Source organism: Artibeus jamaicensis, unplaced genomic scaffold, assembly GCF_021234435.1.
Source record: "Artibeus jamaicensis isolate MK-2021 breed Jamaican fruit bat unplaced genomic scaffold, CSHL_Jam_final scaffold_537, whole genome shotgun sequence".
Classification (NCBI taxonomy): Eukaryota; Metazoa; Chordata; class Mammalia; order Chiroptera; family Phyllostomidae; genus Artibeus; species Artibeus jamaicensis.
Window position 1 is genome coordinate 37,889,197 of NW_026522047.1, and position 25,552 is coordinate 37,914,748.

A 25,552-nucleotide genomic window follows, 5' to 3' on the forward strand; every position below is an offset into this window, starting at 1 on the left:
AATGATCTCCAAAGTTCTTTCTACATCCAAAATTCTATGATTATGATTATCTAACCTCTTTAAACTAAAAGGTAAATTACAAAATACTCAGTATGCAAAAGAGAAAAACCAAGACCAATTAAGAGATCAGCTGGTTTGTATAACTGCATTCTATTAATTTTGCAACTGTTAAAACAATTCCTATTTTGAGTATCAGTAAGATTTCCACAAAAAGAAAGTGTCTTTTTGCTAGAGCTGGTGAAGTGCTTCTTCCCCTCAAACCTGCAGACTTCTACAGAATCAATAAGCAACTGTTTTGAGGTAGCAGAAGTAAATTGCTTAAAAGCCCATAGCTTAGACCTGTAAAAGTTGAATTTTAAAAGGAAGATGTTTATAGAGACATGTGTATGACATTATTACTACAATATATTTTGTTCATTATCTTCACTTTAAACTTTTAATGTACAAGTTGAAAGTTCTTAAAAACCCAGCTAAGATTAGCTCTTTATAGTAATATGTCCTCTTTTCACTATTACATATTCTGAAATTTAGAACAAGGCTTCCCTTACCTGATATGGGCATGGAATGTGATATTCTCTGCAGCGTTCTTGTATCCATGTTGTTTCCCAGATGCCACGGTACGCTTGCTCGTAAAAGTAGCATCCAATTACAACCAAGAGTGGCACGAGATAAAGAATGCTGAAAACACCAATCCGGATCATAAACTTCACCAATTTATCTTGGTTCTCCTTTTCTAATGGAATCTCAATTCGGACTCTGTTTAGTGATATAATGCCAGCTAAGAGGAGTGAAATTCCAACCACCACATATAGGCAGAGGGGTGCAAGAACAAAATATCTCAATGCATCAACATCGTAGAGGCCAACAAAACACACGCCACTGATATTGTCACCTTCAATTTTATTCATCGCTAAAAGGATGATAGTCAGAGTTCCAGGGATGCCCCATGCACTGGCGTGAAACAGCAATGCTTTCTTCTCAATAGCTTCACTACCCCACTTTGGCACAGCTGCCAAGAACCATGTGATGGTAAGAATTACCCACCAAACGCTGCCAGCCATAGTAAAAAAATAAAGTACCATAAAAAGCATGGTGCAGGCTTTATTATGAGATCCTTGTGTTACTGTGGAAGCCTTATACTGTGCAGGGCTAGATGCGTTGCAGGCTACTCGGTCCTCGAGCAAAAACCCAATGAAGAAAATTAAGGATACCATCATGTAGCAGACTGCATAAAATATAATAGGTCTTTCAGGATACCGGAATCTTGTGACATCAATCAAAAAAGTTAAAAAAGTAAACAACGTGGCAGAGAGGCAAATGATTGAAATCAATCCTATGAAATATCGAGCAAATGAAAGTTCTTCTCTCCTAAAGTACATATTTGGACAAGGAGGTGAACAATCACGCACGTGCAAAAAAGAATAACCAAGGTCAGGATCAATTTTCAACTCTCGGGGACACCAAAAACCATAGTCCCTCTGTACTGCCACTGGGGCTCCTTCAGTAGGATCTCCAACTAAATTCAGATCCACAAGTCGAGGGTATGGCTCATCACAATCTGGGAACCTAAAAAATACAAAATGAGAACCATTTTACTAAATGGGAAATCTACTGAGACCTAAAAATTTGGATTTCCAAATTTAGCACTTGTGACCTTACTATTTATTCTTATGTCCTGGGAGCACATTACAATAAGTAGAAATAAAGTAAATGGTAATACCTTTTGTGTGAACAATACAACTAGATTTTCATAGTTGACAAAAAAATGGTAAGGTTTTATACTTGTTTTTTTAAAACAATAGTTTTTCTTAAAACGGTCAAGCATACCCATCAAAAAAAGTATATATATATATAAACTATTTAGGATACACAATATCAACATATATAAAATAAGTAAATATAAACGTATAGCTCCAACAGAATAGAAGCTAAGTTAATTTTGTCTAACTATAGTATAGTCCTCAATTTCCTCCAGCACTTAAACACAAGAGTTAAAAATATTCCCTATATGAGTGGCCCAAGGTATTTTGAGTTAGACTAGCATTTTAAAATCCTTACAAGTGGCTTAGTTTTTAGGGGTTTTGTTTTTTTAAAGATTTATTTATTTTTAGAGGGGAAGGGCAGGAGAGAGGGAGAGAAACATCAATGTATGGTTGCCTTTTGTGCATCCCCTGCTGGAAACTAGCCTGCAGGGAACCGGCCTGCAACCCAGGCATGTGCCCTGACTGGGAATTGAACCGCGATCCTTTGATTCTCAGGCCCACGCTCAATCCACTGAGCTACACCAGCCAGGGCTTAGGGGTTTTTTATTTCCATTTTATGGTCACTCTCCGCTTATCATATTGGTTAATTACAGGCCTTCCAAGGTCTCCAATGGCAACTAGTTCTTTCCTACCATTCCCAATTTCTCTGTAACCCACTGCATTCTCCAATTCAGTTATTTTCAAACTTTAAAGTGATGAGAAAACTTAAGGTCCTTTTTTTAAAGTGTAAATTCTTGGTCCCCCACCACCACAAATCAGTGTAATTCCAGTATACCTGTGCTAGGGCCCAAGAAATGTGCATTTTAACAATTTTCCAGATTCACAGACTTGAGAAAGTATCATAGCCTCAGGACAAAGAAAACAAATAGTTGTATTGCAGACACACTTACATGACTAAGGGTTTCATTCTCACAAACTTCCTGCACCATCAAATATCTTTCCGGTAACAGTTTCTAAGCCTTTCAGATGCCCACTAACTGTTTACTACTTTATATGCATCAAATAGTTTCCAAGAAACTATCATTGATATTGTTTGTCAAATGCATGCATAACCTTGTGCTGTGGCAGATTAAACGTTTATTTTCCAATATAAACATTTTCTTCACAGGGCTTGGAATTATAAAACCAAAAAACAGAAACTTATTGTATTCAGGCATTTATCAGAATCCTGCAGTATGCCAGGGATTTAACATACAAACAAACAAATAACAAAAAAACAAAACAAGATCTCTATCCTTGAGTCTAAAAGGAGATAGACGCTTGTAAAAACAACATAAAATACAACAGTGTGATAATGAAGCAACCAAAATCTATATAAGTATAAACTGATATAGAGAATGATTAATTATTTCCGGGGAAGAGGTTAATAAAAGACTTCAATTCTGAAGCAGTATTTGCCAGTACTGAAGTACGCCAAACAGTACTTTTGCAAGAAATGCAAGCAAAAGCATCAAGGTCTGAACAGGGTGTGTTTAGTATTGCTGGAACTTGAGGTGTGCATGACTTGTAACAAGAGATGAGGTTGGAGAGGTAAGAATGTTGCAGAAATATATGTGTGTGTATGTGTATGTATGCGCATGCATGTATACACAAACAATAACATAAAATTTAAAACCATGCAAAGTAATACTATATATTTTATAGATATATTTGTATATCCAAATGCCAATTCAACATATACACGCCCTTTACTCTTTAAGCTTTCCAAAACCAAACTCTTGATTTCTACTTCTTAGATTTCTCCATCTCCACAAGTGATAATTCCATTCTTCTAGTTTGCTCAGGCCAGAACCTTGGGGTCATCTTTGAAGTCTGTTCTCTCTCATTTACACCTCACAATCTACCAGTAAATCCTGTCATTCTACTTTGTGATATATCCAGAATCGGACTTCTCTTCTTCCCCACTGCTGCCCCCCAATTTGAGACATCTGCGCCGCTTTCCTGGACTTCTGGGAGTGACTTCCAATTGCTGATCTCCGCTTCCACACAGCAGCCACACCTGTGCTCCGATCACATTTCCTCTGCTCAAAATCCTCCAATGGCTTGCTGCCCTTCTCACTCGGAATCAAATCCAAATTCCAACCCAGAGGTACAAAACGCCCCCAACCCCCAGTATTTTTCTGATATTATTTAATCTTTCCATCCTCCCTCACTCATTGGGCTCCAGCCCCTTTGGTCTCCTTGTTGTTCTTCGGCTACACCAAGCATGCTTCTACTTCTTTAAACTTGCTCCTGTTTTCTCACCTGGACTGTTCTTCCCTGAATATCTGTATTATTTGTTCTTTCACTTTAATTAGGTCCCTGTTCAACGCCTCCTTATCAAAAAGGCCTTCCCTACTGTCTCCACAAAAAAACAGAATCCTTCTGCTTCCCTGTATTGTATCACTACCACCTAACTCTACTTTCTTAATAGCCATTCCTTACCAGCTGACATTACCTATGTGATATCTCCTGCCACTAGCACTTCAGCTCCGGAAGAACAGAGACATTCTGCTCAGTGCTTGTCTTCAACACAGAATAGTGCCCAGCATACAGAACGCATCCAGTATTTGTTCAATTAATGATTGTTGAATAAATATTTCCATATAGCCCTAGCTAAGACAGGGGTGTCAAACTCATTTTCACTAGGGGCCACATCGGCCTGTGGTTGCCTTCAAAGCGCTGAATGTAATCTTAGGACTGTATAAATGTAACTACTTCTTAACAGTTAAACAAGAGCTTGGCGCTGCCGATGGTTAGAAACAAGGTGCCAGGCCAGATAAAACAAGGTGGAGGGCCAGATTTGGCCTGTGGGCCTTGTGTTTGCCACCTGTGAATTAGAAGATGACTAGGAGCAGTGTGGAAGACATATTTGAGCTGAGCAAAAATGGGGAAAAAGAGATACCAGTTGAGCCAGAACTAAAACCATACAAGGCAGTGAGAATGTGACAGCTATGACCCTCACCAGGAAGCTAGTTCAGTTGGTTAGAGTGTCATCCTGATACTCCTAGGGGTGTGGATTCGATCCCAGTTAGGGCACAAACAACCAATGAATCAACCAATGAATACATAAATAAATGGAACAACAAATCAATGTTTCTCTCTCCCTTCTTTTCTCTCTCAAATCAATACATAAGAATTTTAAAAAGAAAAGAATGCATAGCTATGAAATTAGTTAGATTAAACCAATGGGATTTTAACTGATTGAACATGGAAGCTAAGGTCAGTGAGGGAGGAAGATGACCTCCAGAGAATAAAAAAATGTCCTAGAGATAAATTAAATTTCAGACATGTTGAACTTTAGGTATCTGAGACAAATTCAGGCTAGGATTTTCCAACAGCTTCTGGATATGGAGATTTGGAACTTGGTAAGAAGATGTCAAGGATATAGATATAGACTTAGGAGTCATCAGTATATGAAAAAGAGGTTAAAATCAGTACAATGTTATTATCTGGGGAAAGCATGTAAAAATCAAAGAGAACAGAAACAGAACTCTGAGAAACACCAGTATTTTAAGTGTCAGAAAGAAGAGGATCCAAGAAAGAAAACTGAGAAGGATTGGTCTGAGATATAGCAGACCACAACAGTTCACATATGATGGCCTAGCTGATTTTTAGGAAAGGAGGACAGGCTAAGGTTGAGGGGAATAAGGGCCAAATACAGAATAAAAGTGAAATATGGGTTTGAAAAGGGTTATATAGCTTCGGCACAGGTGCTAAGGGTAATGAAAATAAATTTCCCTGATGACCAAATTCAAAATTGACCAAAGACGAACAGCAAGTAGAATTACTTTGGTTTGACTCTTTAAATAAAAGCATAGGTAATTTTACAAGAAATTGGTTCAATCAATCTAGTTGGAGATTTGAACAAGTACAGTCAAAGGAATAAACTGAAATTGCTAGCAAAAGTGTTATTTCAAGGGATGGACCACAAAGCTTAGGCTAAGTAAGGAAATAAGTTAGATCAGGAAGGGGTTCTATTGAAGAGGGGAAAACCCCAAAAGTCTGTGGGTGTCCATGACATAAAGACAAGGTACAGTAGGAACAAAAATATGAGAGATGTGAAAGAATGAAAAGTTGTTATAAAAGACCAGCTTGCCAGAATTTAAGATTTCAGAGTTAGGCAATCCCAGGCAATAGTGAGGACATGAAGTACATTTAATCCTATCAAAACAGATAAAGAAATAAAGATCATAATGAGATTTCTATCTTGTCTATAAGCTATTAACATAAAAAGACCACTAAACAATAAGAGTTAGATACAGGAAACATAAAATACAATTCTGGCCCACTCAACTCATAAGTGTTGTTATAAACACCAAGAAATTTACAGATTTCTAAAGAGGAACTATAAATGCTATCAGGTGTTTGAGGAGGGAGTAGATAAGAAAGCAAAATGTAAGTAAGTAAGTGGACTATAAGAAATTGATGTTTTATTTCTTAAATTTTTCCATCTCTGAAATGTGAGTAACACCTGCTTTTTACCTACCTCTGAGAGCTACTGTCAGATAAAAAAAAATTAGTTTTAAACACAAAGAAGAAAAGAATGTTCACTGAAGCATTGCTTATAACAGCAAAAACATGAAAATAACCCAAATGGCTGTCACTAGGACATGGCTAAATAACTATAGGATATTAATACAACTGGCTATTATGTAGTAATTAAAGGGAATCAACCAGACCTAAAAATATATGGGTACATGTAAAAAAATTTAATGTTATTTATGGGTATGTATATAAGTACTAGTATAAAAATAAACAGGAAGGATTAACAACAAATTTAACATAATGATCGCTTCATCTCCGGGGAGGAAAGAAAGGAATGAAATCAAGACAGATACCAAGGAAGGACTTTTCAACTCCATCTGTATTGTTTTATTTCTTAAAAAGATGCCCTGGCTGGTGTGACTCAGTGGGTTAAGCACCAGCCTGCAAACCAAAGGGTTGCCAGTTCCATTCCCAGTCAGGGCACATGCCTGAGTTGCAGTCCAGGTCCCCAGCTGGGGACACTTGAGGTACAATCACGCAGTGATGTTTTTCTCTCTCTCTCATTCTCCCTCCCTTTCTCTAAAAATAAATAAATATTTTTAAAAGAAAAACTCAGAAGCAAATATTGCAAAACATCAGGAATCAACAAAGCCAGACAGGAATAAGTACATACAAATTCCTGTTATTTTGTATTCTGAAATGTTTCAGAATACAAAGAGGGCACGATGTTATATAAGAAATACAGCACTGCCCTGGCAGACTAGCTCAGTTGGTTAGAGCCTCATCCTGATCCACCAAGATTTGATCCTGGGTCAGGGCACATACAAGAAGCAACTAATGAATAGGTAAATAAGTGGAACAACAAATTTATGTTTTTCTCTCTTCAAGGTCAATTAAAAAATACTGCTAATAATAATGTTCTCTGATACAAATCTGTAAGACTGTCTAGTAAACATCTTCTAACCTTTAGGAAATGCTTACAATCTATATATTGTAATTAATTAGAAAAGCATCAGACATTTTCTGGGTCTGGTCTATTAATATATGACAGAAAACCAGAACTGACAAAACTACTTTAATCATTAACACATTTAAATAATAAAGATATTTAAGTCCTATTAAATCATTGTTAGAAGTATTTAATGATGAGGCAACAAATGATTATTTTTTCCTCTGTATTTTCTAATTTTCATAAACGGCATTGCTTTTATAACCAGAAAAAAATTTTAAGGGAGGGAAAAAATCAACTATTCTGTTGATTCAGTATTCAGCCTTATATTCTCCTTAATTCTTTTAAAAACTTCTTCATAGCAATGTTCTCTTTTTTACCTTTTTAATTTAGTGCTTCCAAATTTCTAAGGAAATGAATAATTCTGAAGCCATAAACAGCTGTTTGAAATTAAGACTAATATATACACTTTTTGTTAATAAGTTTTAAAAAATTGATGAACTAGAAGACAGGTAATTTTTAAATATGCTGCGACATAAGTAATGATCCATGAAAAACACGATTTTCGCACCTACTGCATTCCATGTCTTCAGGCCAAGGGACACCAAACATCTCCATGAGCTTCGAACACTCGCTGTAAGCCCGCTGACACAGCCTACGACAGGGAAGTGTGACCCGTCCATATTCCATACAAATAGGAGCATAGAGTGCGCAGAGAAATGGCCGGAAATCCCGAGAACAATCCAGATTCACCATAGGGTGGAATGGCTAGGAAAAAGTTAAAATTGAATTAGAGGAAATAGTAGTATATAAATTAAAGTTTTCTATATACAGTACTGCAATATTCATTTTTTGTTTTAAAAATTTCTGAAGGTTATTAAAAACTTTGAAGTAGAGCTTTTTGTTTTTTAAATAAACCCTCTTAGCCCTGGAAATTCCAATTTGGTTACATCTGAGGTGTATCCCAGAATCTTTATGTATATTTTAATTGTTATAGGTGATATTAATGAAGAGCTATGGCTGAGAACCACTAACAATATGATTCATTTTATAAAGAAAAAATACAAAAGATCTATGCCAAATGCTGAAAAGAGTGATTACTACTTGTAAGAAATTTTAATATTCTTCCTTTTATGTATTTCAACTTCTACAATTTCTTCAATTAACATGTATATCAGGAGAGAGAGGACAAACAGTACAAGGGAAGGAAAGGGGAGAGAGAGAAGTAGGTATGGATACTAGTAGTTATTTTGAAGATGAGAAGTAGGGAAGAGAGTGCTACCCTTTTCTTATATTTTATTGTTCTTTTTATGTTAAAAAAATTTTTTTAAAAAAAGAAGAGTTCTTAAACTCTGAAATCACATAATATAAACAGAGCTAACACTGTAAGTTGATATTAAGAAAACAGAAAGGAAAATAATAGTGGCTCCACACATATAACCACACAATACTTAAAGTCATCATCATAATCACAGCAATAGATCAAATATCACAAGAAGTGTACATCTGGGCTTTTGACTGTCAAATATTTTTTTCACTTGTTTACATAACAGTTTCAGTGTCATTGTTGATTTTGAATTGATAAAAAATATTCTCATCACTAGGCCTAATGAGTAAAGAATCAACTTATTTCTACACTAATATATGAAGCAGGACCCCCCCAAAAAACTTAGATTATCTTCTGGAGGGTGGGCCCCTTGTAGTACAGGCCTCCCCTGCTTGGTGAGTGTTCCAGGAACCCATCTGTATCAGTGTATCAGCTGGTGTAGTTGTGAAAGGCTGCGTTAAGCTTTATGAAAATTTTTCTGAAGACTCCACACATTTGCCCATTTCATGATAAGTGACTTACAAGTGCACCTGCCTGCACCACACTGAGTGTTCAGCAGTTTTTGACCAAAATCACCACGGCTCCCATGTCCCACACTCCCTATTCATCCAGTCTTACCCTGCCCCCAAGGGACTTTATTTTGCTTCCTCAGATGAAAAAAGTCTTCAAAGGGAAACTTTTTGCAGATGTGAAAGTAGTAAAACAAAAAATGGCAAAAGTATTAAAAGGCATCAAAATCAATGAGTGCAAAAAGTGTTTTGAGCAGTGGAAAAAAAGTCTTAAAAAAAAGTCCCACTTTATCAAATGGAGCGTACTCTGACGGTGACCAAAGTTTAAATATGTAAGAATATATAATTTTTATAAACAAATTCCAAGTTTTTTTGTCCTTCCTCATATATTTTCCAGAGATCTTCCATACACAATGAAGTCAGAAAAGCAAGAGTTACTTAAAGAAACTGATGTCAAACTTGTTAACTGTATAATGGATATGACATATTATGTAACAATAAAACTATCTGTAGTGATAAACTATATGTTACTATCATTTCCAGGTATTAATGAGCAGTTTGTATTAAATCAATAATTCCATCAAGAACAACATTAAAATATAGAAAAAAAGTTTTAAAATCGAAGGCTTTGGAGAACTACTGAAAGAAAAGAACCTGAGAGACCAAGAATCCAGAGAACAGGAAAGCATGGTGAGGTGGCCCAGTCAGCGTAGCCACATTTCCAAGGAGGCATTTGTTGAATCTGGGCATAGGGCAAGAGGCTAAGAATCAAGTTTTGCCTAAGCTGATGCTAAAACACCAAGAAACCGTAAGAGCTTTGATGATTTTGTGAGGCTACAGACAAAACTCACATGCAAAAAAATAAGGCTGGACTCTTGCTTTACACCACATACAAAAAATAACTCAAAAGGCATCAGAGGCCTAAACCTAAGAACAAAATCTATGACACAGAAGAAAACACACAAGTAAACCTTCATGACCTCAGATTTGGCAATGGTTTCTTAGTTATGACACCAAAAACACAAAAGAAAAAATAGATAAATTGGACTTCATCAAAAATCAAATTCAAAATTAAAAGCTTTTCTATATTAAAGGACACTATCAAGAGAATAGACAGACAAGCCTTATAATGAAATATTTATAAATCTAATATCTGATAAGGTTCTAGTACCCAGAATACATAAAAAACTCCTATAATTCATCAAAAAGACAAATAACCCAATTTTTTTTAATGGGCCGAGAACTTGAACTGACATTTCTCCAAAGAGGTTATACAATGATCAGTAAGTACATAAAAGGATGCTCAATGTCAAAGTCATTAGGGAAATGTAAATTAAAACCACAATGAGAGCCCTGGCTGGTGTAGCTCAGTGGATTGAGCACGGGCCTGTGAAGCAAAGGGTCATTGGTTCAATTCCCAGTCAGGGCACATGCCTGGGTTGCAGGGCAGGCCTCCAGTGGGGGACACATGAGAGGCAACCACACATTGATGTTTCTCTTCCACTCTTTCTCCTTTCCTTTCCCTCTCTCTAAAAATAAATAAAATATTTTTTAAAAAACCACAATGAGATACTATATCACACCCACTAGGACAGCTATAATCTAAATAAATAAATAAATAAGAAGTGTTGATAAAACTGTGGAGAAATTGAAATGCTTATACACTGTTTATGGGACTGTAAAATGAGGCAATCACTATGGAAAAGTTTGGCAATTCCTCAAGAAGTTAAGCACAGAATTAACATATGACCCTGGAATTCCATTACCACATACATAACTAAAAGGATTAAAAATGGTGTTCAAGCAAAAATCTGTATATGAATTTTCACAGCAGAGCACCATTACTCATAATAGTCAAAGGGAGAAAAAGAAACAAAAAGCAAGAAAATGGGAAGAAAATAAAGAGGAGAAACCAATGAAACTGAAAACAGACAAACAACAGAGAAAAAAAAGCACTCAAACCAAGAGGTGGTTCTTTGAAAATATCAAAAATTTAGATAAACTTTAAGCCTGGGTAGGGTAGATCAGTTGGTTAGAGCATATCCCAATCTGCCAAGGTTGCAGGTTCAACCTTCAGTCAGGGCACATACAAGAAGCAACCAGGGGGTACGGGGTGGTTGGAACTACAGATGGATGTTTCTCTCTCTTTTTCTCACCTCTTCCTTTCTCTAAAATCTATAAATTAAAAAAACTTTTAATTGATAAGCTTTTTAGCAAGACTGATAAAAATGAGAAACACAAATTACCAATATCAAGAATGAAAGAAAGGATGTTACCAGAGTCTCTGCAGACGTTAAAAAGATTAGGGCATACCTATCAATAGATGCAGAAAAAGCATCTGATAAAATCCAGCACCCATTTATGATAAAAACTCAGCAAAGTGGGAATACACAGATCATACTTCAACATTTATTATGTAAAGGCCATATACAGAAAACTTACATCCGATATCATACTCAATGGGCAAAAACTACAGCATTTTCTCTAATATCAGGAACAAGACAGGGATGTCTACTTTCACCACTCTTATCAACATAGTACTGGGAAGTCCTAGCCACAGCAATCAGACAAGAAGAAATAAAAGGCATCCAAACTGGAAAGGAGGTAGTAAAACTGTCACTATTCACTTATGACATGATATTAAACACAGAAGATGCTACAGGCTCCACCAAGAAAAATTACTAGACCTAATAAATTAATTTGGCCAAGTAACAGGATACAAAGTCAATACTCAAAAATCCATGGCATTTCTATATACTGATAATGAACTATCAGAAAGAGAAACTAAGAAAACAATCGCATTTACTGTTGCAGCAAAAAAAAAGTGAGGTACCTAGGAACAAATTCAACCAAGGAGATGCAAGACCTGTATTTGGAAAACTATAGGACACTGAAGAAAAAAACTGAGGAAGATACAAGTAACTAGAAGATTATGTCGTGCTTGTGGACTGGAAGAATTAACATCATTAAAATTTCTATACTACCCAAAGCAACCTATAGACTCAACATAATGCCTATTAAAATACCAGTGGAATATTTTGCAGCTGTAGAACAAATATTCCAAAAATTTATATGGAACCAAAAATGACCACAAATAGCCTCAGCAATTTTGAGAAAGAAGAACAAAGTTGGAGGGATTACAAAACCTGACACCAAACTAGACTGTAAGGCCACTGTGATTAAAATAGTCTGGTAATGGCGTAAGAACAGGCACATAGACCGACGGAACAGAATAGAGAGCCTGGAAATAAACCCATGCCTTTAGGTCCATTAATATTTGACAAAGAAGGCAAGAAGAGTATACAATGGAGTAAAGACAGTGTCCTCAATAAATGTTGGGAGAATGAGACTAGTACCACTAACTTACACCATACACAAGATAAACTAAAAATGGACAAAAGACTTAAATACGAGTCATGATACCATAAAAGTTCTAGGAAAACAGAGGCAGTAAATTTCAGATATCTTGCATAGCAATATTTTTGCCAATATATCTCCTAGAGCAAGGGAAAAAACGGAAAAAATAAATGAGACTGCATCAAATTTAAAAGCTTCTGCATAAAGAAACCATCAGCAAAATGAAAAGGGAACCCACCGTAAAGGAGAACATATATGCCAATTATACATCAGACAAGGGTTTAATCTCCAAAATATATAAAAAACTCCTGACTCAACACCTGACTCAAAACAATCCAATTAAAAAATGGGCAAAGGACCTGAATAGACACTTCCCCAAGGAGGACATACAGATGGCCTATAGACATATGAAAAAATGCTCAACATCACTAGCAATTGGAGAGATACAAATTAAAACCACAATGAGATACCACCTCACACCTGTCAGAACAGCTATCATCAATATATCAACAAACAAGAAGTGCCGGCAAGAATGTGGAGAAAAGGGAACCCTAGCGCACTACTGGTGGGAATGCAGACTGGTGCAACCACTCTGGAAAACAGTATGGAGTTTTCTCATGATATTAAAACAGAACTGCCTTTTGACCCAGCAATTCCACTGAAGGGAATACATCGAAAGAATCCTGAAACACCAATTCAAAGTAATACATGTACCCCTGCACTCATAGCAGCATTATTTACAATAGCCAAGATTTGGAAATAGCCTAAGTGCCCCTCAGTAGATGAGCTGATAAAAAAGCTGTGGTGCATTTTATGACACAGAAGTAAAAAAGAAGGAATTCTTACCTTTTGCAATGGGATGGATGGAACTGGAGACTATTATTATTTTTTTTAATTTTATTTAGTTATTTTTCAAGTACAGTTTTTTGTCTATTTTTCCCATCCCAGCCTCCCCCGCCCCTTGCTCCCCACCTCCCTCCCATTTCCACCCCCCTTAGTTCTCGTCCCTGTGCCCTTCCTATTTGTTCCTCCAAATCCCTTCCCCTTTTTCCCCTTAACTTCCCTTCCTTCTCCCCTCTGGTCACTATCCCCTTGTTCTCTATTTCAGTGTCTTTGTTTTTTTTTTTTTCCTGCTTGCTTGTTTGGAGACTATTATGCTAAGTGAAAAAAAGCCAGGCAATGAAAGACAAATACCATATGATCTCACTTATAACTAAAATCTAAGGAACAAAATAAACTAGCAAGCAAAATACAATCAGAGGCACAGAAACAAGGAACAGACTGATAGCTATGAGAGGGGGAGGGGGAGACAGGTTGAAAGAAGGTAAAAGGATTAGACAAAGAACACATATGCATCATTCACGAACATGAACAACAGTGTGGGGATTGACTGTGGAAAGGGGGTATGGGGGAGGAGGGGTGCAAAGAGGGAAAATTGGGACAACCATAAGAGCATAAACAATAAATTTTTTAAAAGAGAATATTATAAACAACTCTACATACCTAAACTAGACAATTCAGATGAAGTGAACCAATTCCTCCAAAGCTACAAACTACCAAAAATCACACAAGATGAAACTGACAATCTGAATAATCCTGTAACTATTAAAGAAATTTAATTTGCAGTTTAAAACATCCTGAAAAAGAAATGCACAGGCCAGATGATTTCACTAGTAAAATCTAACCAACATTCAAATAATTAATACCAACTCTACACAATCTTTTCCAGAAAACAGCAGAGAATTAATCTCAATTAATTCCATGAAGCAAGAATTACTATGAAAGGCAAACAAAGATAGTTCAAAAGGAAACTGTAAACTGGTATCCCACATGAACATGAATGAAAAAAATCCTCAACAAAATAGTAGCAAATCAAATCCAAAAATATATTAAAAGCATTATATGCCATAACCTAGTAAGGTTTGTTCCACAAAGTCAAGGCTGACGCAATATTCAAAAACCAATCAGTGTAATCGACCAAATTAACATGATCATACCAAATGATGCGCAAACAGCATTCATGATATTAAAAGTTTTTAGCAAACTAGAATTACAGGGCAACTTCCTCAACTTGATGAAGTGCATCTACTAAAACCCTAGAGTTAACATCATACTTAACACTGAAACACTGGATTCTTACCTCTAAGATTGAAACAAGGGACAGGCACCTGGTCTCACCAATCTTATCCAACATAGTACTGGAATTCCTACCAGCATAACAAGAGCAAGAAAAGGAAGTAACAGGTATAGAGAATGGAAAAAGAAAACTATCTCTACTTGTAGATGGTATTATTGTCTACATAAAACATCTCAAGAAATCTAAAACACACACATACCTAAAACTAACCAGTGAGTTCAGCAAGGATGCTGAAAAACATTTTTTAAAAAGTCTTTTTCTATATAATGAGCATGCAGAAACTAAACTAGAACTATACATTTATAATCACTAAAAATCCCAAACATGGTATAAATCCAACAAAACATGCATAGAACTTATATAAAACACTCATGGAATAAATCAAGGAAAACAAAAATAAATGAACAGGTATTCATTTTATTAGTTTGCTAAGGCTCCTATAACAAAGTATCACACAAACTGAGTGATTTAAACACCAGAAATTCATTGTCTCACATTTCTGGCAGCTAGAAGTCCAAGATCAAGGTGTTGGCAAAAAAGTTGCAGCTGCACAAGAAGCAGTACATGAATTTTCATTGCAGCTTTATTTGTAACAGCAAAGAGCTGGAAACAACCCAATGTCCTTCAATGGGTGATTGGTTAAGCAAATTATAGCTCATCTCTATAATGGAATACTACTTGGCTATTAAAAACAATGATTATTCATACCTGTAACAACTTGGATGGATCTCAAGGGCATTATGCTAAAAGAAAAAAAAGCTAATCTCAAAAGATCACATACTGTATGACTCTATTTATGTAACATTCTTGAAATGACAAAATTATAGAGATGGAGAACAAATTAGTGGTTGCTTGTAATTAGAAAAGAAGTTCCTTGGTGGTGATATAACAGTTCTGTGTCTTAACTATAACAGTGGCTACATCAACTTATGCACATGATAAAATTGCTAAGATGCATATATATACACACACACACACATAAATCAGTACATATAAAAACTGGTGAACTATGATAAGGTCTGTAGATTGTACCAATATTAATTTCCAGGTTTTGATACTGTAAAATAGTTATATAAGATAGTAAGATGGGGGGAAAATGGAGTATACAGAATCTCCTGTACTATTTTGGCAATGTCCCATGAATCTATAATTATTTTAAAATTAAGCCCTGGCTGGTATAGCTCAGTGGATTGAGCACGGGCCTGCAAACCAAACCACCGTGGTTCAATTCCCAGTCAGGGCACATGCCTGGACTGTAGGCCAGTTCCCCGTGGGGAACGCACCAGAGGCAACCATACATTGATGTTTCTCACCCTCTCTCCTTCCCTTCCCCTCTAAAAATAAATAAATAAAATCTTTTAAAAAATTAAAATTAGAAGGTAAAAAATGTACTAGAGTCACATGCTGATGGATACACATACAACCTGTATGTGCAAATGTATGTTGTATGCGAGTCTCAAACTTGCTTGGTGTTAAGCAATATGTAAGTTACCAAGTAATCCAGTATTATGTTACTATGTTAGTAAAACTTCCTCCATCTGTGAGTCCCATCATGAATTATAAAACTGATATGAGTGACATTTTGCACTGCTTGCATTGAGCCTAAAGCTACAAGTTTATGCTTCTGTCACTTATTAGCTGTAAGTACCTTGAGCTGTATCTTAGCAAGCATTTACTGACAGTTACTATAATCCAGGCAATGTTCTAAGTGCCTTACACACATTATTCCATCAGTCATCTCAACAGTTCCATAAAGTAGGCACTATTATTATTAATCCCATTTCATAATACATGTGAAGGAAGTAAAGCATGAAGTTCAGTAATTTGCCCAAGATCACACAGCTACACAGCCAAGAGTCATTCTTACCAAAAGCCCTTGAATTTAACCAATCTGTTCCATATAACCTCTTTCTAAACTTTTAGTTTTCTCCTTTGTAAAATGACCTTAATAGTATATAAATAATAATAATAATACATAAAATAGTTAGCATACAGAACCCAGTAAATGATGGCTTTAAAGGGGGATTAGGGAAGAGCTGCAAATTAATAAAGCTGTAGAAGGCCTTTTTGATGGGCATGAGAAAACCTGCTAAATTCCCTGTTCTCAAATGCTGAGTGAGCAAGTGAATGGAAATGATGTTTTAAAAAGCAAAATAAAACATAGATGAATCTCAAAATCACTATGCTGGGGTGAGAGAAACCAGACATAAAAAAGTGAATACTGCATGACTACATTTATATAAAACTCCAGAAAATGAAACTAATCCATAGTGACAGAAAGCAGATCAGTTGTTGGTTCTTGGAGCAAGGAGGCAACAGGGCGAGGCTTTTGAGGTGATGGAAATGCTCTATCTTTTGATTGTGGTGACAGTGTCACAGGTACATACATCTCTCAAAACTCATCTAATTGAACACTTTAAACGAGTTCAGTTTATTGTATACAAATTATACCTCAATAAAGCTGGTATATAAAAACAAATTAAAATATGAATATTTTTCAAATAAGAAAATTGCCTTGACTTTAACCCTAACAATTTTTAACCTCAGCAAAATAAAATTAAATGAGGTAGTAGCCTGCATACTGTAAAGTTGAGAATATATAGTAAGTGATACTTTCAAAGTACCATGAAATACAAAAAGGATCTTTAGCTTATTAAATTTTAATATTCTTATTGAGTACTTCCTTAAATAATAATACTTTTGTTAACTAAATTAAGACCAGGTATAGGAAGTTTACAAACTGAAAAGTAACTTTCTGAAATTAAATTTCTGGTTTCTACAACAAAGGTACACAACATGGAACCTTCCATTCTTTGTTCAAATTCAAATCAACCAAGCCTTTGTGCTCCCAATCTCTTTCTTCCTTCAAATTTCCATTCCTGTTACCATAGGAACCTGCTGGCTGACAAGCCTTCAAGCATAGCAACAGCCGAAGCCTAGCAAGGAGTGTGAAAAGGGGAGAGAGTCAAAGGCCAAAATTTGACTCATGAGAATCAGAATTCCAATCTTAGTTACTCTACAAAGGGTCTGGTAACCATAGAAATAGTATCCTACTGGGTTTGGGAATATTATGACTAAATTCACTAAATGTGAAGCCAAATGTGGAATGGCCTTGAAAATTCAACAATGGTATTCACTCTATTCCAGATCCAAATTAGAAAAAGAAATGCAAAAAGAACTGTTTAGAATAATTTTAAGTGAATAAATATATCTTTTAAAACTCCTTGTTTTGTAACAACAGAATTCCTAATGAGAAAAGGTCCAAAACTTTGGTAATTATTTTGTCTTACAAAAAAGTCTAGGTTTGCAAAATACCTTTACTCCCAATAGATTTCTTTTTCTTTTACAAATCTTAGTATTTATAAGTGTCTCACCCCACCATATTAAATGTTTTCCAACAGTCTTTTAGTCAGTTGGTTTACAGAAATATGCCATTATCACAGGAGCATATTTATATTAAGCCAAAGGCAAGTCCCCAAAACAGTTCATAAAATTTGACTTTCCTTTAGGAAGTAAACTTTAACATTTCAAGTATCATAAACAATTGTGGTCTGACTCAAAAGATAAAACTTTACAAATCAAATTCCATCACACCTAGTAAGTTAATTAAAAATACGTTTTTAAAGCTATTCCTTTAAAGTGATTTGCAACACAAGAGAATCAGTTAAAAATTTTAAAAGCTGCTACTTCCCCCTAAAACTCAGAAAAACTAAATGCAATCAATTCTCCATTACTTGTGTGTACATTTTTCAATTTAAAAGCTTCTTAATTTCTGGCTGGTTTCCATGTCACACAATAGGCATCTCAAGCCAACTCACTAAATTGTTTGTTTAGGGAAAAAACACCTTATTACTAACAACCTAAGCAAAAGATAATAAGTAAATTTGCTGGATAATGCATGTATTCTTAAGATATAATCATGTGTTCTGAGAATATAATCAAAGACATTTCATTTCCTAAAAAGACTATCAACAAAATGTTAATAATTACTTTTACATAGGTGTACATTATGCCATTCCCTTAAAAAAAACTTTCAAAGCCCATTCCAATATCATCTGCAACTGATGCCTTCCACATATGAGCCTTCTCTTTTGAATCTCCTGCGCACTTTATGACTTTATTGCATTTACTAGGTTCTTCCTTAAGTTTCAGTCATTTGATCAAAATATATGTAATAAATACTAAGTCTGAGGCACTGCAACTGGAAGCTATGCCAAAAAGGGCCATTGGGTTTTTAAAAATAAAGTTTCTGTACTAATGTTATTCTTTTAGAAGCACAATGTATTTCTTACAGAAAATCAGAAAAAAAGGTAAATGAAGAACACAGAAAACACGAATAAACTATACTAATTCAGGAGCAACCACCGCTAGCCTTGGGAAAAGCTTTTCAGATCACTAGATCTACATAAACATACATATTTTTTCTTCAACCAAAACAGGATGATACCATAGATAATGTTTTGTTATCTACCCTTACTTCCTTTCCTACTTATTAATGTATTAAATACAACTGTTAGAATTTTGACAGGCAAAGATGTAGAAGAGAGTATTAAAAGCCAAAGGAACATGAAAGGTCTAGAGATGTGAAAATAGGGTTGTTTTATTCTTTACCTTAATTACACCACTTGTAAGTGCAAACACGTATGTTGAAAGCTTGAAATAAAGACCAAAAAGGGGTGGGGGGCAAAGTAAAACACCAAGTTCACAGTAAATGATAAGTGGTGTCCTTGATGTTGGCAATACTATTACCACCATCCTCACCAAGCACACTACTATTTACTACCCAAGGAGATTAAGTGGTTAGGTACAGCATCATAACCATAACCATGAAGACTACCACCCTTAATAAAACTCAGTTTATAAAGTTCATTCATTCATTCACACATATATTTAGCAGTTACTATGTGTGAGGTACTGTTAGGTGCAAGGCATACAAAGATAAGTAAGGATAGGCTCTGCTTTCAATAGCAAAAGAACATCAAACAACCCTTCAGTAGGAACTGAATTCTAAAAAACGAAAAAGGACAACCTCACATCCATTATTAGGATAACTACTCTCCAGGGAAAAAATAAATAAATAAAAAGTATCGATGAGGATGTGGAGAAACTAAAACCCTTGTGCACTGCTGGTAGGTATGTAAAATGGTGCAGCTGCAATGAAAAATGGTATGGTAGTTCATCAAAATATTAACCAGAATTATCATATGATCCAGGAATATCACTTTTGGATATATACCCTCCCAAACTGACAGGGGAGACTGGAACATCCATGTTCATAATGGCATTATTTACAATACCCAAAAGGTACAAGCAACCCAAATGTCTGGTAGATGAATAGATAAGCTAAATATGTGTCATATACATACGATGGAGTATTATTCATCCTTAAAAAGAAAGAAAATTTTGACACATTACAAAGATGAACCTTGAACAGATTATGCTAAATGAAATAAGCCAGTCACAAAAAAGACAATTACTGTATGCTTCCACTTATATGTGGTACCTAGAGTAGTCAAATTCAGAAAGAAAGTAGAATGGTGGTTGCCAAGAACTTCAAGGAAGGAGAATGAAGAGTTATTGTTTAATAGGTAAAGCGTTTCAGTTTTAAAAGATGAAAAAGTACCAGAGAAGGATAGTGGTGATGATTTTGTAACATGTGGATGTACTTAATGACACTGAACTATACACACTTAAAAATGGTTGAAATAATACATTTTATAGTATCATTTAGTCATGTATATTTTTGCCACAATTATAAAATAATTTTTAAGTAATATCTATAAGTAGTACTATGGAATATCCAGGTTATATTGTTAAGTGAAAAAAATAAGGTAGTGAAAACGAATAGTATAACACTATATCAAAGAAAGGTGAAAGAATATATAGACAATTATTAAAACATTTACATATATTTATAATCTTTAATGGAAGCATAAAAATTTTTTAAATGACTATGCCTTAAAGGTTTCACCTTTAAGGTGAAACAAGAACACCATCAAAAAAGCCAGAAACTGAACTTTTCTTTCTCTTTTTCTTTTTAAAGATTTTATGTATTTATTTTTGAGAGAGGGGAAGGGAGGGAGAAAGAGGGAGAGAGAAACACCAATGTGTTGCTGCCTCTCATGTGCCCCCTCCTACTGGGGACCTGGCCCAAAACCCAGGCATGTGCCCTGACTGGGAATCAAACTGGAAACCCTTTGGTTCTTAGTCTGGAACTCAATCCACTGAGCCACACCAGCCAGGGGATGTACTTTTCTAAATGTACTATATTGTACTAAATGTACTATTTGTACTAAATGTACTGTATATTGTTCTATATATAAAGTTTTAAAACATAATTATATAACAAAATAACCTCAATCCTCAAAAACAAAATGAAACATATAAACCTAAATGGGTAATGAGTTTAACCACACAGATAAGCAGTTTAAATTTTAAAACACAGTATTTGACTGTACATCTTTGATGAAAGGCATCCTTAACCACAAAAAGATGAAGCAAAAAAATCTTTAACTGCTATCAGTAATCATATTGTTAGTAATAATATTGCAATTATTCTGAAATTATACAATGTATGTGTATAATAAAGCTTCAATTTAAAAAAGAAAAAATAAAATTTAAAACCTGTGATATTATTTGAATTGAAAGTATCAGTATAAACTTATGATGTACTTCTTTAAAAAAAGCATTTCTAGCTCTGTCCATAAAAAGGCCTAAAAATGATTAACCTAGTATCAATAGGCTTCATCCCCAGATATCGGCCTCTAAATATTCTTTCCAATTAAAAAGAATCAGTGCTTCCTAGATAAACTGATGGCCAGAGGTGCGAAAATTAATAAAGGAAACCTCAATTAAAATTGGAGCTGGGAAGGCCTATTACAGGGAGCTCTCAAGTATTATCAGTCATAGCCAATTACGCCAAACAGAAAGACATCAACTGCAGCATCAATTAATTCAGTTACAGACCCACAGCAAACTGAAGACTGTGGGAATATCAATAGGGCAAACATTTATTACAAAGAAAAAGGGAATGGGGAAAGGGAAAGAGAAACCATAAACTAAAAAGAGACTTTTCAGCCCTGGCTGGTGTGGCTCAGTGGACTGAGCGCTGGCCTGTGAACCAAAGGGTCACTGGTTCAATTTCTAGTCAGGGCACATGCCTGAGTTGCAGGCCAGGCTCCCCAGTGATGGATGTGCAAAAGGCAACTACACATTCATGTTTCTCTCCCTCTCTTTCTCCTTCCTTTCCCCTCTGTCTAAAAATAAATTTTAAAAAGATTTTTAAAAATTAAAAGACACTTTTCAATTGATTTGAAAAGTCAACTACAAAAAAAATGTGAAGCACTGAGTAATTCATACATAATTTGGTATTTAATAATATTAAGGAAGTGATAAAGGTATGGTGTTTACATATTTTAAAAGAGTCCTTACTTCGCAGAGATACTGGGTTAGCCAAAAAGCTCACTTAATTTTTTCCATAAAAAAACACCTTTTTTTCATTTTCACCAATAACTTTATTGATTTAGATACTTTGAGTATCTAAATATCTCCCATGTGGTATAATGTTGATTGTTTTCAATTAATGTCTTAATTTTGTCACTATCAACTTCAACTGGTCTACCTGACCACGGAACATTGTCCAGTGCAAAATCTCCAGCACAAAACTTTGAAACCACTTCTGACATGTTCCATCAGTCACAGCACCTTCTCTACACACTGCAAAAATCTTTTCTTGCATTTCAGTTGTATTTTTACCTTTCTTCAAATAATAAAGCATAATACACTGAAAATGTTGGGTATTTTCTTCCATCTTCAATATTAAAATGGATGCACAAAAATTCACCAGTTTTGATAAGTTTTTTAAATGCATGCTGATATGACAGCTGTCACAATATAATCTAACAAAATTGTTTCAAATGAAGTTAAAAGAGAACTAAGCACTGCTAGAGCCATCTTATGGAAAAAAAGAAAAACTTTTTCGCCAACCCAATACGTGTGTGTATGGAAACATTTATGAATAAAACTATGGTGATTATGATTTGCTTCAAAGTAACCCAGTTGGCTGTGAGGTCATAAATGAAACAAGATTAGTTGTAATTTGATAATTTTGAAAGCTAGATGATGAGTACATGGCACTCATTACACTATTTTATCTATATCTTTATATAACTAAAATTTCCCATAATAAAAAATTAGAGGAAAAAAGGGCTAAATTTGGGGTTTGGATAAGTGGGATACGGGTTCAAACATACTTTATTTTTAATGAACCATAAAAGATACTAAGGATGTTCAGGCAGGCTTTTAGTTCTGTGTTCCCAGTGGTCTATCTTGCTGCCAAGTTCCCATGTTAATAGAAAATCTTTAATGAGAATGACAAAAGAAAACAAGAAACAGAAGCAAACACAAACCATCCTAGGAGTTTTTCCTCTAATTTTCCCACAGAGTTTTGGTTTCTTAAAAAAAAGACAAGCAATCAACCTCCTGAAGAGATTAGGGTGACAGGCAAAAAGAATGCTCTGCATTCAGAGAACACTTTAACTTTTTAAAGGTCTTTAATATACACGTGACTATATCATTTGATCTTAACAATAACCTTGTAAAATAGACAGGGAAAATTTCACTTCCCAGAGGAAACCAACACAAAGAAGTTGCAAAACTAGTTAGTAGCAGAAAACAAGTCTTCTCACCCCATTCTAGTGCTTTTTTTCACTAACTGTCCCCTTCCTATTCAATTTAGTTATTCAAAATGGGAATAATGGATGCTCAGATCTCTTTTATTACCACGGAAGTCACAAACACCTGATAAAGTGTGGGTTAGTAAAGATAGTTACTGACAATTTGTTGTCCGTGCTATAGCTCCCAGAAATTTACTTAGTAATTTGGACAGCTCAAAATGGCTTCAGATACCCAAGAATGAGAAATTCTTTTCCTATCAAAAGCCACTGATACTCAAAGGGAAAAGAAAGTCATCAAGAATTTATAAACATTTAGTGTGTGTGTTTGTGTATAGATGTGCATGTTCTGGAAAGTAAGGTACAGAAATAAACATACTAGCAAGGATCCTCTTTTCCAACCTAATAAATTGACACTTATCCTATTATTTACAGATGTCCCAATTTCAATGGAAGTGTAGACTCAGAATCTCTATATACAATGAAAGAACATTTAACTCGTTCATAAATAATTAAATTTGAGATAATTGGATCCTGTACTTTCTCTCATCTGTGCATCCTTGTACTTTTCTCTCATCTGTGCATCCTTTCTCTCATCTGTGCACTCTCATTTACTATCCTGTTGCATGTACTTATTCTGACTCATCAAACATCAGAACAGGAATAAACAAGGCAATCTTGAAGCCTGGGCCTGCTGACAGATGCTACACCTAGGAAATCATCTTTCAAGTCCAACAGTGAATACTCAAGGGTTTTGGGATTACCTGCTGCAATTACCGTACTTGCTCCTGATAAAAGCTGGCAGACATGTATCCAAAGTTCCTAGATGAAGGGTGTCATCAGTAGATTTAAGCCCCTCTGAAGACCCAGGTATTTTCACTTCTATCTGAAAGTATGTTATACTGACTGCTGAGTATCTGTCTTTTACAATTACAGAAACTTCACACTCTCAAACTGTCAGATGACTCTGTCAGTGTAGTATCACTGTCCTGATACGACAACCATGCTACAAGCAACTATCCGCAATATTAATTATTTCAAATCACTACAGCCTTCTCTTAGAAAGTACTACCCACTTAGGTGTTCTCCCTAAGATGTGTGAAATCCAAACTGAAGTAACCTCACTGCCAATAAAATATCTAGACAACATGGGCTTATTTGAGAAGAGATAGCTTAACATACGTATCATCTTTCTAGTACTTTCTCTGTAGGATCATTTAGAGATGGAGTTTGGAATAGAATTGTCATTTGTGGATCCCCTATTGTGTGCCACAAATTGTGGTAGCTAATTTATAAATCTCTCATTTAATCCTAACAACTCTTTGAGATATTTTTGTCATTAATGTCTCTTCACCAATGAAGAAATGAAGACTCAGGGATGTTGAGTGACTTCAGTCCAAAGTCTTAAATTTACTACATGGCACAGCCAAAAGGTGAACCCAAATCAGTACAAATATCTTTATGACTCGTTTCTTACCATTTTATTTGCTTTCCAAAGGAGTTGAACTAACTTGTAATGATACTAGAAACAAGGGTACTCAACTTCAATATTTTTTGTGAGAAAACTGATGGCTTTAACATACAACAGGACTGCCATGCCTGGAACCAAATTACTATATTAAACCAATACCCACACTCATATATCCTAATCTGAAAATCAGTATCAAGTCTCCCTTATTAGTTAGGCTTTGTGTGCTCAGAGGAAAAGCAGAAAATGTTCCGTTTACCCTCCGAAACATCTTCAAATATTTGGAGTATATAAGATGCCCTCCACATTTCTAAATCTATAAATAATAATCTTTCTACAAATTTTCCCAGGCAGATTTATATTAGTCTACTTGGAAGAAATGAACCTTTGAGTTATATTATAAAATGAAGAATTCCAAAATATGTAGGCTTCAATTTGCTGAAAGCACTGTAACAATGGATTAAAGACTAAAGTACAAAACATTCTCTGTAAATTATATGTATTATATAGCCACAATAATATGAAAATATGGGTAAATGATAAAGGCTATCACTTTTAGAGTTCTTACTATGTGCCAAGTACTTTATACACATTTTCATTTTGTACCTTACGAAAGCTTATATGAGTATTCCACTGTACAAGCAAAGAAACAAACTATGGTAAGGCAAGTTCATATAACCTGCCAGCTAGAAAGTGATAGAGCTGAAATTCAAAGCCAGGTCTATCCAAATACAAAACCCTGCTCCTTACTGCCACCGTCTACTGCCTCCTTGTTCTTATCTGGTAAACATATCTTTGTCCACAATTCTAAAGCCAGTATAGAAATATGTACATACCTATTAAACCTATTAACTATATTCATTAATTTGTCATAGTTTCTAAAGTAAAATTATTAAAAGTGCC

The 25,552-nt window shown here is 35.1% G+C and overlaps 1 protein-coding gene across 2 annotated transcripts in view; it reads right to left on the reverse strand.

Annotated features, from left to right (window-relative positions):
* Positions 1-25,552, reverse strand: part of FZD3 (frizzled class receptor 3) — a 76,856-nt gene that overhangs the window by 42,715 nt on the left and 8,589 nt on the right. For both annotated transcript variants that reach the window (XM_037150461.2, XM_053658726.1), the window contains exons 3-4: positions 7,751-7,947; positions 549-1,566 (exon numbers count right to left, since the gene is read on the reverse strand). In XM_037150461.2, the coding sequence (XP_037006356.2) occupies positions 549-1,566; positions 7,751-7,947 (1,215 nt within the window). The remainder of the gene's footprint in view (positions 1-548; positions 1,567-7,750; positions 7,948-25,552) is intronic.